Source organism: Oncorhynchus tshawytscha, linkage group LG05, assembly GCF_018296145.1.
Source record: "Oncorhynchus tshawytscha isolate Ot180627B linkage group LG05, Otsh_v2.0, whole genome shotgun sequence".
Lineage (NCBI taxonomy): Eukaryota > Metazoa > Chordata > Actinopteri > Salmoniformes > Salmonidae > Oncorhynchus > Oncorhynchus tshawytscha.
In genome coordinates, this window is record NC_056433.1 from 42,741,990 (window position 1) to 42,757,698 (window position 15,709).

Sequence of the window (15,709 nt, forward strand, 5' to 3'; positions counted from 1 at the left end):
TTCGATGTCTCTGATGTCTCTGATGCTAATTTTGCTGGCTGTCTGTTTGAAGGAGGTAGAAGTTTTATGAGTCTGTGGCCTCTAACTAGTGAGAATGAACACAGCAACACAGCATGTCATTATTGAGCTGAAACCAGTAGGCTGTTGTGCTGGTGTGCATTAAAAAAGTACTCCTGAAAGGTACAAAGTCAGCCCGATCTATGCTGATTTTTTTATGTGTTTTGTGAGCCCACCTTTGAAGTAAAGGTACACACCCTGGTTAGAGGTGCTAACTTGCAGAAAACACACACCATTCCCTGTGAAGAAATTTGTTTCATACACACTTCAGCTTGTAATAATTAAAATGTGAAAAGCTTGTGACTGTTACCCGGTTGCATAAAGTACTAATCAGTCATGTTTCTCTCCTTATAGATTTTGTTTGACCAGGCCCAGCGATCAGTCAAGACACAGCTTCTAACTTTTGTGAAGGAGTAAGTAGGTCGAAATGAATGCTCCCTCATCATATTACTGCTAGTTGTATTCTTATTTTACACAATAACAATGGACAGTGTGTCTATTCAACATTCAAATGATTTGTGATAGATCATGGTCTAGGACTAAAATAACTAAGGAAGGAAATGACATAAATAAATTCACACAGCACAAGGAGGAATCTCAGTCACACAAACAGCACATGAATATGTATGAGGCGATCGGTGGCAGTGTATCCGATACGATAAAGGATGGGATGACACACGGTCTGCAACGCATTGTGGAATACTATATTATTTGCTCAGTATTAAAGGGTGTGTAAAAGTACAGCTTCTAAATGTTTCCTAACCTATTAGCTAATGCACCCACATTTTCCCAGACAGTTTATGTAAGAGTTTAAGCCTGCAGGGAAACCTCATTTGTTTCATTATGCAGGATTAGCCCGCTGCCTCAGCCTTTGCCCACACCACACACGGGCTAAACTCCTACATCAGCATTCTGCCCTATAAATGAAGAGCTCAAAACCATGTTCCCAAACAATTACTCACTCCTCCTTCTGTGGTCCAAAGGTGTCTTTATTTCACTCAAACAGTACAAGCCAAAGAACAAGATGTGGGCACTTGAGTTTAAGTTGTGTCCTTTGTCCCTCCGTTTGGAGTAAATAGTGTCCTCATATCTGTGCCAATTAATTCTAAATGTACATTTCACATTGCGAACACTAGCAAATGATTCAAGCTTCCACTTGGAAGTTGTGTCAGGGTGCATGTGAGGCAAATTTCCAAATAGTCGTTAATTGCTTTGTCAAATGATACTGCTGGTTACAAATCACCCCCAAAGCCTTCTGTAGACACATTTGTGAGGGAAATTAGATTTTTAGGGCAATTGCTTCCCTTTAGTCATACACCTAATAAACTGAGAAGACCTTTAAATAGATGATATACTTTTTCCTCTAATGATTGACATTAGCTAGATTATTTGTTCAATGTTTCCCATTTCTTCTTTTCGGCTTTGTGAGTGGCTTCATTCCACTCACAAAGGTGAAAATCAGAAATGGGATCCTTCTTGCTTACCGGTATTTGGGCGATTATGCGATTGTAGCCACTTGCTCTGGTTGTTTTTCAAACCGTGAAAACCACAAAACCTTCTCTATACCACGCATACAACCAAAACATGACTACAAAGAAAAAATTGAATGCCTTTGAGAGAAAGGTCTATACTCCTGGATTTGAAGTTGAATTTTTAAAATTTTTATTAGATTGACAAAGATTTAGCAGAGGTGTGACTTCCTCATTATCATACCTGTTTCTTATGTTTCACCTCCCACCCTTAGGGACATACGTAAGTTCAAAGAGTCCAAGAAGCAGTTTGACAAGGTGAGCGAGGAGAAGGAGGCGGCGCTGACTAAGAATGCCCAGGTGCCGCGCAACAAGCAGCACGAGGTGGAGGAGGCCACCAACATCCTGACGGCCACACGCAAGTGCTTCCGCCACATCGTCCTCGACTATGTCCTTCAGGTACAGATCCAGGATCAGCTTACTTTAGAAATCCTTAACCTAACCTTTAGAGTGTTAACATCCTTAAACTGACCTCAGATCAATTTCTTAGGGATAACTTCATCCTTCTATGAAGAATTAAACACAGACTGAGGTTCACCAACCACGGTCGTGGAAAGCAACATCGGGGTGAATGTTTTTGTTTCAGCCCTGCTCTAAAACTTGGTTCAGCTAATCAAGATTTTGCTGAGCAGTTGATTGATTTAATCAGGTGTGACAGTGTTAGTCTGAAACACTAGACCGTATTCTCCAGGACTAGGGTTGGTGACCACTATTGTTCAGTAGCATTTTACGTATGGTGAGTGGTCTGGCACAAGGGTGAGTTTACCCCCCATTCCAATGTTAAACTTCTTTAAGCATCTTTGATGAAAGGCTGTAGCCTGAAAGTAAGGCCAACTATCAATTATTTCCATACAATGCCATACAGACCCTGATTAGAGGCTTAACACTTGGGTATATTCCGTCTACAGGTCCAACACGAACAGAAATTTTCACGGAGCCTCAGTCTTTTTTTCTTCTGATAAATACAAAGTGTTATAGGACTTTCTTTCATACTATTCTGAAGTTCCTAGCTTGTCAAACCCATATGGCTTTACAGTTTGTGCTATGTTCCCCCGATTGCTAAGCTGACCTTTCACATTGGAGAGTAGTCATGTATACAGCCGTACCTTCATTGCCTCGTCTTCTCCTGGGCTGCAATGATGATGAATGGGCCATGTCGGCTGATAAGGGGGCCAGCCAGCTTAGCATTAGCTATAGCTTGGGTTTCATAGTGTTGCTGTGAATGGGGAAGTGGACTGCATTTACTAGCACATAGGGTTGCACATTTTGGGGAATATTCATAGGTGGAAACTTTCTGTGAGAATTAACAGGAATATATGGGAATTAACATAAATATATGCAAATTAATATTAATACCATTTAAATGTAGATATTTTTTGCATTGGATATATTTACCATATCATATGTAGACAGAAACATACAAATTTTACCCTATCATAAGTATACATAATTGCAAATGGTTAAATAATTCCAATAGAAGAAAAAAAAATGTTGCGAATTTAACTTTAATTAAATGAGATGATTCATCACATGGGATGATTTCACTGAACAACAAAAGAAAGGGAATATGGAATGATCCCCAATGATCCATTGCATCTCACAAAAAATGTTTTCAACATACAGTGGGGAGAACAAGTATTTGACACACTGCCGATTTTGCAGGTTTTCCTACTTTACAAAGCATGTAGAGGTCTGTCATTTTTATCATAGGTACACTTCAACTGTGAGAGACGGGATCTAAAACAAGAATCCAGAAAATCACATTGTATGATTTTTAAGTAATTAATTTGCATTTTATTGCATGACATAAGTATTTGATCACTTACCAACCAGTAAGAATTCCGGCTCTCACAGACCTGTTAGTTTTTCTTTAAGAAGCCCTCCTGTTCTCCACTCATTACCTGTATTAACTGCACCTGTTTGAACTCGTTACCTGTATAAAAGACACCTGTCCACACACTCAATCAAACAGACTCCAACCTCTCCACAATGGCCAAGACCAGAGAGCTGTGTAAGGACATCAGGGATAAAATTGTATACCTGCACAAGGCTGGGATGGGCTACAGGACAATAGGCAAGCATATGCCCCTGAACAGGCAGTTAACACACTGTTCCTCGGCCATCATTGAAAATAAGAATTTGTTCTTAACTGACTTGCCTAGTTAAATAAAGGGAGAAAAAAGAAAAAAAGAAAAGCAGCTTGGTGAGAAGGCAACAACTGTTGGCGCAATTATTAGAAAATGGAAGAAGTTCAAGATGACGGTCAATCACCCTCGGTCTGGGGCTCCATGCAAGATCTCACCTTGTGGGGCATCAATGATCATGAGGAAGGTGAGGGATCAACCCAGAACTACACGGCAGGAACTGGTCAATGACCTGAAGAGAGCTGGGACCACAGTCTCAAAGAAAACCATTAGTAACACTACGCCGTCATGGATTAAAATCCTTCAGCGCACGCAAGGCACCCCTGCTCAAGCCAGCGCATGTCCAGGCCTGTCTGAAGTTTGCCAATGACCATCTGGATGATCCAGAGGAGGAATGGGAGAAGGTCATGTGGTCTGATGAGACAAAAATAGAACATTTTGGTCTAAACCCCACTCGCCGTGTTTGGAGGAGGAAGAAGAAGGATGAGTACAACCCCAAGAACACCATCCCAACCGTGAAGCATGGAGGTGGAAGCATCATTCTTTGGGGATGCTTTTCTGCAAAGGGGACAGGACGACTGCACCGTATTGAGGGGAGGATGGATGGGGCCATGTATCGCGAGATCTTAGCCAACAACCTCCTTCCCTCTGTAAGAGCATTGAAGATGGGTCGTGGCTGGGTCTTCCAGCATGACAATGACCCGAAACACACAGCCAGGGCAACTAAGGAGTGGCTCCGTAAGAAGCATCTCAAGGTCCTGGAGTGGCCTAGCCAGTCTCCAGATCTGAACCCAATAGAAAATCTTTGGAGGGAGATGAAATTCCGTATTGCCCAGCGAAAGCACCGAAACCTGAAGGATCTGGAGAAGGTTTGTATGGACGAGTGGGCCAAAATCCCTGCTGCAGTGTGTGCAAACCTGGTCAAGAACTACAGGAAACATATGATCTCTGTAATTGCAAACAAAGGTTTCTGTACCAAATATTAAGTTCTGCTTTTCTAATGTATCAAATACTTAAGTCATGTAATAAAATGCAAATGAATTACTTAAAAATCATACAACGTGATTTTCCTGATTTTTGTTTTAGATTCCGTCTCTCACAGTTGAAGTGTACTTATGCTAAAATAAAAAATTACAGACCTCTACATGCTTTGTAAGTAGGAAAACCTGCAAAATCGGCAGTGTATCAAATACTTGTTATCCCCACTGTATATCTGTAAAATGATAGTCTAGAAACTAAAGCTTTGGTTGTCTTCCTCTCAGGCTTCCATGTTTTCTCCCTGGACCTCCTCAATGTCCACCTCTTGAACATCAGACTCTGAGGCCTCATCTTCACTGTCACTTTCCAACCTTGTTGAGGATGGCTTGTTGTCAGGCTCAAAAAGCCTAAAATTTGCCCGGTTGGCCACCAATTTTCCAACCCTTATATTGGTCAGCCTGTTGCGTGCTTTGGTGTGTGTGTTCCCAAACAAGGACCAGTTGCATTCTGAGTGGGCTGATGTTGGTGGGATTTGAAGGATGATGGAGGCAACGGGGGAAAGAGCCTCAGATCCACAAAGTCCCTTCCACCAGGTGGCTGATGAGATATGTTGGCACAACTGCCATATTGCATCTCCATCCCAAAGCCTTTGCTTGGAAGTGTACTTCGCCAGACTGCCAAGAACCTTACCTTCATCCAGGCCAAGGTAGTGATGACACCATAGGCCTTGTTGATCTCTGCACCAGACAGGATGCTTTTGCCAGCATACTTGGGGTCCAACATGTACGCTGCAGCGTGTATGGGCTTCAGGCAGAAGTCTTCACACTTTTTAATGTATTTCAGAACTGCAGTTTCCTCTGCATGTAGCAACAGTGAAGTGGGCAGGGCAGTACGGATTTCTTCTCTTACATCTGCAAGCAGAGTCTGAACATCAGCCAGGATGGCATTGTCTGCCTCAATCTGCAATGGCTACTGCTATAGGTTTCAGGAGTTTCAGGCTGCTTACCACGCTCTCCCAAAATACATAATCCAGGAGGATCCTCTTGATGGCGCTGTCCATATTGGCAGACTGTGATATATGGCCATTTCTTGGAGAGACTCCTTCCCCTCCAGGAGACTGTCAAACATGAAGACAACACTACCCCAACGGGTGTTGCTGGGCAGCTTCAATGTGGTGCTCGTATTCTTCTCACTTTGCTTGGTGAGGTAGATTTCTGCTATAACTTGATGACCCTTCACATACTTAGCCATTTCCTTGGCTCTCTTGTAGAGTGTATCCATTGTTTTCCGTGCCATGATGTTCTTGAGGAGTAGATTCAATGCATGAACAGCACAGCCAATGGGCGTGATGTGAGGGTAGGACTCCTACACTTTAGACCAAGCAGCCTTCATGTTCGCAGCATTGTCTGTCACCAGTGAAAATACCTTATGTGGTCCAAGGTCATTGATGACTGCCTTCAACTCATCTGCAATGTAGAGACCGGTGTATCTGTTGTTCCTTGTGTCTGTGCTCTTGTAGAATACTGGTTGACGGGTGGAGATTATGTTGTTAATTATTCCTTGCCCACAAACATTTGACCACCCATCAGAGATGATTGCAATACAGTCTGCTTTCTCTATGATTTGCTTGACCTTCACTTGAACTCTGTTGAACTCTGTATCCAGCAAATGAGTAGATAAAGCATGTCTGGTTGGAGAGGTGTATGCTGGGTGAAGAACATTCAGAGATCTCTTCCAATACACATTGACTGTGAGCATCAGAGGTCAGCATTTCTCTGACTACATTTCTCCATGGAGTCAAATAATCTTCTGATTCCAGGAGGACCATGAGCTGTTGCTATCGTTATGGTGTCTGATTCATCATTTTCACCTCGAATTGAAGTAGAGAGCCTTTTGTCAGAGGTTGCTTATTGTGAGCGCTGAGGGAACTTTATGCACTTGGCCAGATGATTCTTCATCTTTGTTGCATTCTTCACATATTATTTGGCACAGTATTTGCAAATGTACACAGCTTTTCCTTCATTAGCTGCAGCGAAATGTCTCACATCAGATAGTGCCCCTGGCATTTTCCTGTAAAGATTAGAAAAACAAATGTTTAAAAAAACAAAATACAATTCCATGCACAGATAAATAGTTAAGCAGTTAGATTAAACAACTCCTTTGTAAGATTTAAAAAAAACACTCTTCAGTTAGCAGGCTCAAGCAAGCTAAACCCCACATGGTTGTAAAAACTAACTAGCAGAAATGGTTAACAAGTTAAAAATTATTTAAACAGATTTTGATATAGGCTACTGTTTACTAGTTAACAAAAACTCATGTATCTCAAATAAAATATATTCACCCTACCCAATATTGTAATCAAAACTTACCAGAAAGCATGTAGTCCTTGGCTCAAACAGGTAGTGTGGGCTCAATAACATCTCATTAGTGTGCAAGATCTTGAGAATCAGCTGTACATGTGATGGAAGAGTGCACTTCACATATGATGGAAGAATGCATGCAGGGGGTTGCAATTCCATTTGAATTGGGGTTATTTTAACCAAAATATGCCACAAGACCTAGACTTGCCTTATGTGTATCCCACAAATTTGTTGAATTTAAGCAAATTTCCCCAAATTCCAGGGCTTAACTCCCCATGGAAAATTTCCGGAAAATTTCCTGGAAAGTGTCCGACCCTTTGCAACCATACTAGCATGCACGTTTTACAATAACAGCAGTGTTCTGCAAGGGCTGCCCAATAATTTATCAAAGCCTTCCCCTTGAAGAGGTAGTGCGGTATCGAGCTCGCCTGCTATCAATCAAGTGGTCCGAAAATGTATAAGCCCGGAAAGCAAGGCTGATTTTAAAGGGGCATTCCATTGAAGTTCCACATTTTAATATGTTGTTATTTTCCACATGAGAGTCCGCAGCATGTCAACAACACCTTCCTTAGCAGCTATAATGGAACATTTAGATGTTTATCAATTGACATGGACACAGTTCTTTAAATTGCTCAATGTCCTCTCAACTGCCTAGCCTGAAAACAACCTTCCACTGGTCTCAAACCATTCCGCTTTTGCAGATTTATGAAAGAAAGTAAAAGCGAGGAGAGTAGAATTGAGTAGATGCAATACACCTATCCCATTCCTAGGGCCGGCTTCTACCTATCCAGTTCCTACAACATCTATAGTGATGTAGTTCTGGCTAATTATACATTATTCATGATGCCCATTTAATGGGAACCAATTAACTTTAAATGCATTTGAAGTTCATTGGTGTGAACTAGGACTATTTGATTCGATCATTTCACTAGTACAGTGCTCTCTTTTTCTCATATACACATGCGCTCACACACACTGGTGACCCAATCTAACTGTGAGCTTTTCTTTCTACCCACACAGATCAATGTACTCCAGTCTAAGAGAAGATCGGAAATCCTCAAATCGGTAAATATTGTTTTCTATGAAAATAACCATATGAACTTAACTGTTGTTCCCATGTCTTTTGCCTCGTGTACGACGTCTCTGATTGGTATGTTCCTGTCCGTAGATGCTGTCCTTCATGTACGCCCACCTGACCTTCTTCCACCAGGGTTACGACCTCTTCAGTGAACTACAACCTCTCATGAAACAGCTGGGGGGACAGGTAGACCTTTATCCCATTTACTCCCATTAAACTGTAACTGTATCTCCACCTGGCCCATCCGAATGCATAGTGGTTCTTAAACCTCTGCTCGGGGATCCCCAGATGTTTTACAATTCACCTAATTAAGGGCTTGATGATGATAAGTTGAATCAGGTGTGCTAGCTCTGGGGGTGGTCCCCGAGGAGATGTTTGAAAACCACTGTCCCGTCAGCGCTAACACACCTGATTCAACTTGGCAGCTTATCATCAAGCTCTTACTCTCTATACAGAAAGGTAAAGCCATGCCAGGCAACGCTTTTCCTCCCTGCCAAGGAGTTGAACTAGGGTGAAAAGTAATTGCTTCGGCCCACAAACCAAACTGTTGTCCATTATTTTTGCTGGGTGCACACATGTACAAAAATGTGCCCTAGTTTAGTTCAGTGGCACTAGGTGGAGCCAACCAACACTAGGCCTGTGGCCAGTGATGATGCACTTTCATTGTGTGTGTCATGGTCACTGGTAGCGCTAACCTGATGCGATACTATCATGATCCTTAGGTGCCGATACTGTATGTATTGCAATTTGATATTGCTCACTATATGTCTGCTGCAGAGAGAAGAGAAAGCATGAGAAAACAAGTTTTGATCAGTCAGGCAAAAAAAGGTACTGAAGAGTTATTGGCTCACTATTTAAAAAGAAGATTGAGAACATGCTTTTGGATAAAACAAACTGGAGTTTCGGCTCAGGCACAGACAACTAGCACTAGCTAACGCTATCCACTGTGGCAAATATTAATAATTGGCACTAGGTGGGGTGAAATATGGAGTGAAATATCGATGTAATATCATCCAGAAAGAATATGTAACTATGGATCACCCCCCCCCCATCACTGGTCAGATATATCAGCAGCTTCCTCTGGACCAGGGGGAGTTTAAACTAGGGTTGGGCGAAATGGCCAAAGTATCATATCACATATTTTTTTTTAATTGACGGTTTGACAGCATTTTATGTTTTGTGAGTAGTGCGTGACCCCAGGGTGGCAACACAAACATTCTAAGTGATTTCAATAGGTCTTTCTCCATTCTGATTGTTTTATACTGTTCAGTTCAACTTCAAACTAAAAATGATTTCCTGCATTTTCATACATTTCTACATTTCCTGCACTCATTTGAGATCATTTCCACACTGCCACGTAGGGCTGCATGATATGGGCAAACAATTTAGGCTTTATTTTTAACCAAATGTTGCAATTGATTTAGAGCAAAACACTTGGGAGAACTGTTGGAATCATGGAAATATAATGATTATTCTAATTCTATACTTATAATATAATAGTGGGCACTTTAAATAGTGTTTTTTGACATGACACCGAATGAAAATGCTAGGGAGGAGTTATTGTGACAGGGTAGGATCCAAAGTGTTTCCTAGGGGACACTATAATCTTTGGCTACGTTGAATGTAGCTAACATATTCATGCTTCGCATATTCCTCTTTGATTTAGAAGATTCTGTTGCACAAACAACATGCTGATTTATACCATCACTGGGATTATCTGGCTGTATTGCTAATTACGTTTGCTCTGACTCGGTACATTTATTAGCTAGTTAGCTAGCTGGCCAGCTAACTAGAGATTAGCTTTAGCGGCTATCAAAATGTAGTCCCAACTTGCTAATAAAAGACAAATTAGCTGTTTGCAGATGTAAGGAACACAAACAAATAGTGTAATGATAGAACGCTAGTAAATTTATATTAAGAAGCACATTTAAAGTAGCATCGTTGTCATCAACATTGTTGCATGTGCTGCATTTGACCATGAAGACTGAACGCAAATGTCGCGTGGTCGAGGAACAACAAATGCACTCCTTGAGTGACGGGGCGAGACTAGGTCTGTGTGGAAAGCGGCATGGCGAGAGCGGAGAGAGATGACTCAAGTAGTGAAGTAAACTATAAAAATGGACTTTACACACGGCAAATCACATTTAACCTCTCTAGGGTAGGGGGCAGCATTCGGAATTTTGGATGAAAAGCATGCCCAAATTAAACCGCCTGCTACTCGGGCCCAGAATATATGATATGCATATAACTGGTAGATTTGGATAGAAAACACTCTAAAGTTTCCAAAACTGTTAAAATAGTGTCTGAGTATAAACAGAACTGATTTGGCAGGCGAAAACCTGAGAAAAATCCACCCAGGAAGTATTTTTTGGGGGGGGTTTGTAGTTTTCTATTCAATGCCATTACAGTATCCATTAACTTAGGACTCAATTTGCAGTTCCTATGCCTTCCACTAGATGTTAACCGTCTTTAGAAATTGTTTCAGGCTTGTATTCTTATAAATGAGGGAGTAAGACCAGTCTGAATGAGTGGACCCTGACGTGTCACAGAGGTTTTTCTTGCGCAATCCCGAGAGAGTGCATTTCTTGTTTACCTTTTATTTTGACAACATTATTGTCCGGTTGAAATATTATAGATACTTTAGGCTAAAACAACCTGAGGATGGAATATAAACATCTTTTGACATGTTTCTATGAACTTTGCGGATACAATTTTGATTTTTTTGGTGTGCCTGTTTTGACTGGGTTTGAGCCTGTGGATTACTGAAGAAAACAAAGGTTTTTGGATATAAAGAGACTTTATCGAACAAAAGGAACATTTATTGAGTAAATGAATGTCTTCTGAGTGCCACCATATGAAGATCATCAATTAATTATTTAATTTTATCTCTATTTCTGAGTTTTGTAACGCTTCTGCTTAGCTGTTTACTCTTTGTAATAATTTGTCAACTGGGCTATGTTCTGGGCTAGGTATGTTCTGGGCTAGGTATGCTTTCGCTGAAAAGCATTTTATAAAGCATTTTATAAATCTGACACTGTGGTTGGATTAACAAGAAGTCAATCTTTAAACCTATGTAAAATATGTTTTGTTTTCTGAATTTTTATAATGAGCATTTCTGTATTTAAATTTGGCACTCACTGGATGTTGGCCAGATGCGACGCTAGCGTCCCACATACCCTAAATAGGTTAACAAACTAAACATTCAAATACTGTTATAGAAGGTAAAGTAAAAACCAAAACCGGTCTGTGCATCAATACTGGTATATCGTAAAATACGGTATACCACCCAGCCCTAGTTTAAACAGGGGAAAACGTGACCGATCTGCTGCTCCTGTGATGATTATTATCGTAGTAGAGCAGTGGGAATGAGGAAGCTGGAGGGCTGGAAGAGGAATGACAGGGTATTCCCACAGAACGTAGGCTTATTAGTGAAGGAGAGAGCGGTGTAGCTACCAACAGGTCTGAGCTTAACGACAACATTATCAGTTTGATATTGATAGAAAGATAGGACAGATAGGAAAGAAAGATAGGACGATTGACAAGGCTTTAGCACTTTTAAGACAATGCCGTTAGTTACGTTGTACTAAGCAAATCAAGCAAAGCTGAAGTATTTGACGTGTATTATGGCTGACCCCACTTAGTCGACTGGCTGATTGTTTGGTTGATAGGCTGTTGGTCGACCAAGATTTCTTCAGCCGAGCAGTCGCAATTTTCAACAACAAAAAAATCATGGTGCACAAGATTGATTCGCGCCTATCTCAGTGGACTAATCCATTGCGGATGACACAGTCCGTCCCTGTAAGACATGTGATACTGAAATTGTATTTGGTTATATTATGTAAAAATAATGGCGCAACACTAAGTAATGTAATATTATTTTATAACATGCGCTTTCCCCCACGTTGGATATGGTCACTGACCGCGGTTCTGAAACATAATCTTCAGTGCGCCTTGCAATTGGAGCCTTTCCCTATGTTGCTATGTGCATAATAGCAAAATTAACCAGCATATTGGGATTGAAAACAATGCGGTGAAGGCACCAGCAGTGAGCTCCAAGGTCTTCTCATAATACTAGTCCCGTGCAAATCGACATCCCTGTATATTGAGATAAATGTCTTGAGTTTGACAGGTGTTGCTTTGAGCATGAAAACAATAACTGATAAAGTGCTGCGCATAGCCTATATATGAAGTGCCTACGTACAGTGCTGGACTTGTTGGAATATACAAAAAATATAATTAAAGGGGGCATTTTGAAAGAAACGAACCACGTCTGAATTGTCCTCAGAAATAACGGACAATCTGGGATAATAATTACGTAACCAACGTTCTCTAGTGATACTAGTCCCGTGTGAATAAGACTTAGCCTAATTGTCTTAGACAATTGAGGAATGAGCAAACCTCAACTTAATTAGGTCTGTAAATAATAGCCTAACTGTTAAATGTGCCTGGCTTTATAAATCATCCATTTACAGTGCATTCGGAAAGTATCCAGACGCCTTGATTGTTTCCACATTTTGTTACGTTACAGCCTTATTCTAAAATGTATTAAATTGATTTTCCCCTCATCAATCTACACAATACCCCATTATGACAAAGCAAAAACTGTTTTTTAGAAATGTTTGCAAATGTTTGCAAATGTATAAAAACTGATATGACATTTACATAATTATTCAGATCCTTACTCAGTACTTTGTTGAAGCACCTTTGCCAGTGATTACAGCCTTGAGTCTTCTTGGGTATCATGCTACAAGCTTGACACACCTGCATTTGTGGAGTTTCTTCCATTCTCTGCAGATCCTCTCAAGGCTTATCAGGTTGTTGCTGCACAGCTATCAGTTATCAGGTTCAAGCTCTGGCTGGGCCACTCAAGGACATTCATAGACTTGTCCTAAATTCACTCCTGTTTTGTCTAGGCTGTGTGCTTAGGATTGTTGTCCTGTTGGAAGGTGAATCTTCGCCCCAGTCTGAGGTTCTGAGCGCTCTGGAGTAGGTTTTCATCAAGGATCTCAGTGCTTTCCCTCGATTCTGACTAGTCTCCCAGTCCCTGCTGCTGAAAACATCCCCACAGCATTGTGCTGCCACCACCATGCTTCACCGTAGGGATGGTGCCAGGTTTCCTCCAGACGTGACGCTTGGCATCAGGCCAAAGAGATCCATCTTGATTTCCTCAGACCAGAGAATCTTATTTCTCATGGTCTGAGTCCTTTAGGTGGATTTTGGCAAACTCCAAATGGGCTGTCATGTACCTCTTAATGAGGAGTGGCTTCCGTCTGGCCACTCTACCATAAAGGTCTGATTGGTGGAGTGCTGCAGAGATGGTTGTCCTTCTGAAACGTTCTCCCATCTCCACAGAGGACCTCTGAAGCTCTGTCAGTGACAGAGCTTGAATGACCAAGGCCCTTCTCCCCCGATTGCTCAGTTTGTTTGGGCGGCCAGCTCTAGGAAGAGTGTTGGCGGTTCTAAACTTTTTCCATTTAAGAATGATGGAGGCCACTGTGTTCTGCAGAAATATTTTGGTACCCTTCCCCAGATCTGTGCCTCAACACAATCCTGTCTCGGACCTCTATGGACAATTCCTTCAACCTCATGGCTTGGTTTTTGATCTGACATGCACTGTCAACTGTGGGAACTTATTGTTCCAAATGGTCAGAAAAAAATTATATATTGTAATCTAACAGGAACTGTTTGGCACACATAATACTCATGCAACACCTGCTCCTATACCTTCCTTTTTCTTGATCTCCAGTAGTTTCCACACTTATATCAAATGTCTTCCACAGATATTACTTCCCTTTTCCCTCCTGAGCAACCAGTAAACATTCCCCCATTTCAAGTTTCTTTTTCACATCCTCCAGAAGCTAATAAATGTTGCTGTCGACATTACTGTGTTCAATAAATCGGTTACAACAAACTCTGATGTGATTATGTTAGGCAATTAAAAAAAATACACATTTTATTTTATTTATTTAACTAGGCAAGTCATTTAAGAACAAAATTCTTATTTTCAATGTTGGCCTAAGAAAAGTGGGTGAACTGTCTTATTCAGGGACAGAATGACAGATTTTTACCTTGTCAGCTCGGGGATTCGATCTTGCAACCTTTCGGTTACTAGTCCAACACTAACCACTAGGCTTCCTGCCGCCCCACCTATAGGTCAGGCCCTATTGGTCACATGCATGCAATACTTACATGTTTCATGTAAAGAGAGAAAGGGTATGGAATGTGTTTCCTAAACAATTTAGGGGTTTCAGTGACTGAACTTTTCATATCAGGAACTGAAAGATTGAAGCGATTGTCTTTCCAAGATGCTTTTTGCCTAGGTTGAATAACGAAATGTATTTATTTTTACACTCAGAAATGAATAAATTAATTTACCATGACTATTCATCAGTCAAATGTCAGAAACAATATGCACACTGTAACTAGTGACTGATTTTCTACATGATGACAGAGTGAAAGGGAACAAAGATGCACAACCACCACCCTAGTGAGTCGTTTGAATTGTAGACCACGTCAGTCGGTGGTCGTGCAGTGGGTGAGTCAGAATCACAAGGCCTACTTCTGAATGGACCAGTTACAGTGATATAGCCTACACATAGAAATAGAATGACCAGAAAATGTCTTTGTTACCAGATAGTGTTTGCTTGAGATGAGATATCATAGATGCTGATTTAGGCTGTTTGCGGCCAAAAACCCTCTGAAGCGGAGACTAGAATTACACTGATGTAGGAAACAAACTCTGGGGTCATCAAACGACCTACTCAAACAGTCTTCAAGTTCCTCAATCTGAAGGAGGAGAGCTCATCTCGTAGTGGAGCAGTTCTTTATCCAAGGGACACCTTTATGGTCCAAGTTTGAAAGAGAGCATAGACTACAGACTGCAATATTGCTTTCATGCATCTAGTGTTTTTAGAATAGTGCTAAATTCAGGACAGCAGATGAGTAGAGGAAGCCACTTCAGATAACCAAGTATTTTGCATATGAACTCTATTTGTAGGGGAAACTGGAAGTTCATTAGCAACTACAGACACAAAAACCCTTACAAACTAGCCTTGAACCCTTTACTGTAGCTAGAGAGGATAGAGGCCTACTGGGGATTGTGGGGTCATTAGGCACAAAACGTACAGATATCTGACTGAAATAGAGGGGGACTACCTGAACTTGTCCAATAAGGAACGTGTCCTATATATATATATATATATATATATATATATATATATATTTACAACTTTTTTCACATACATTTTATTTTTATTTTCCATCAACTCATCTTCAAAACACTCTCCTGCAACCCGCCTCACCAATTTATATTTATAAAAAAGTGTTATTTACCTCAAATCTGTAATCCTCCAAGAAGCTAGCCAGAAACTCCAAGAAGCTAGCCAGAAACTCCAAGAAGCTAGCCAGAAACTCCAAGAAGCTAGCCTGAAACTAGCCAGAAGCTAGCCAGGAGCTAGCCAGAAGCTAGCCCAGAAGCTAATCCAGAAGCTAATCAGAAGCTAGTTCAGAAGCTAGTTAGCTTCTTTACTGGCAAATCGTTAGTATTCAGCTAACCACGGTTTG

At 41.1% G+C, this 15,709-nt stretch overlaps 1 protein-coding gene across 6 annotated transcripts in view; it reads left to right on the top strand.

Annotated features, from left to right (window-relative positions):
• Window positions 1-15,709, top strand: part of acap2b (ArfGAP with coiled-coil, ankyrin repeat and PH domains 2b) — a 146,923-nt gene that overhangs the window by 50,068 nt on the left and 81,146 nt on the right. For all 6 annotated transcript variants that reach the window (XM_042321915.1, XM_042321914.1, XM_042321916.1 and 3 more), the window contains exons 5-8: window positions 412-470; window positions 1,802-1,985; window positions 8,089-8,133; window positions 8,237-8,332. In XM_042321915.1, coding sequence (XP_042177849.1) covers window positions 412-470; window positions 1,802-1,985; window positions 8,089-8,133; window positions 8,237-8,332 — 384 coding nt within the window. The remainder of the gene's footprint in view (window positions 1-411; window positions 471-1,801; window positions 1,986-8,088; window positions 8,134-8,236; window positions 8,333-15,709) is intronic.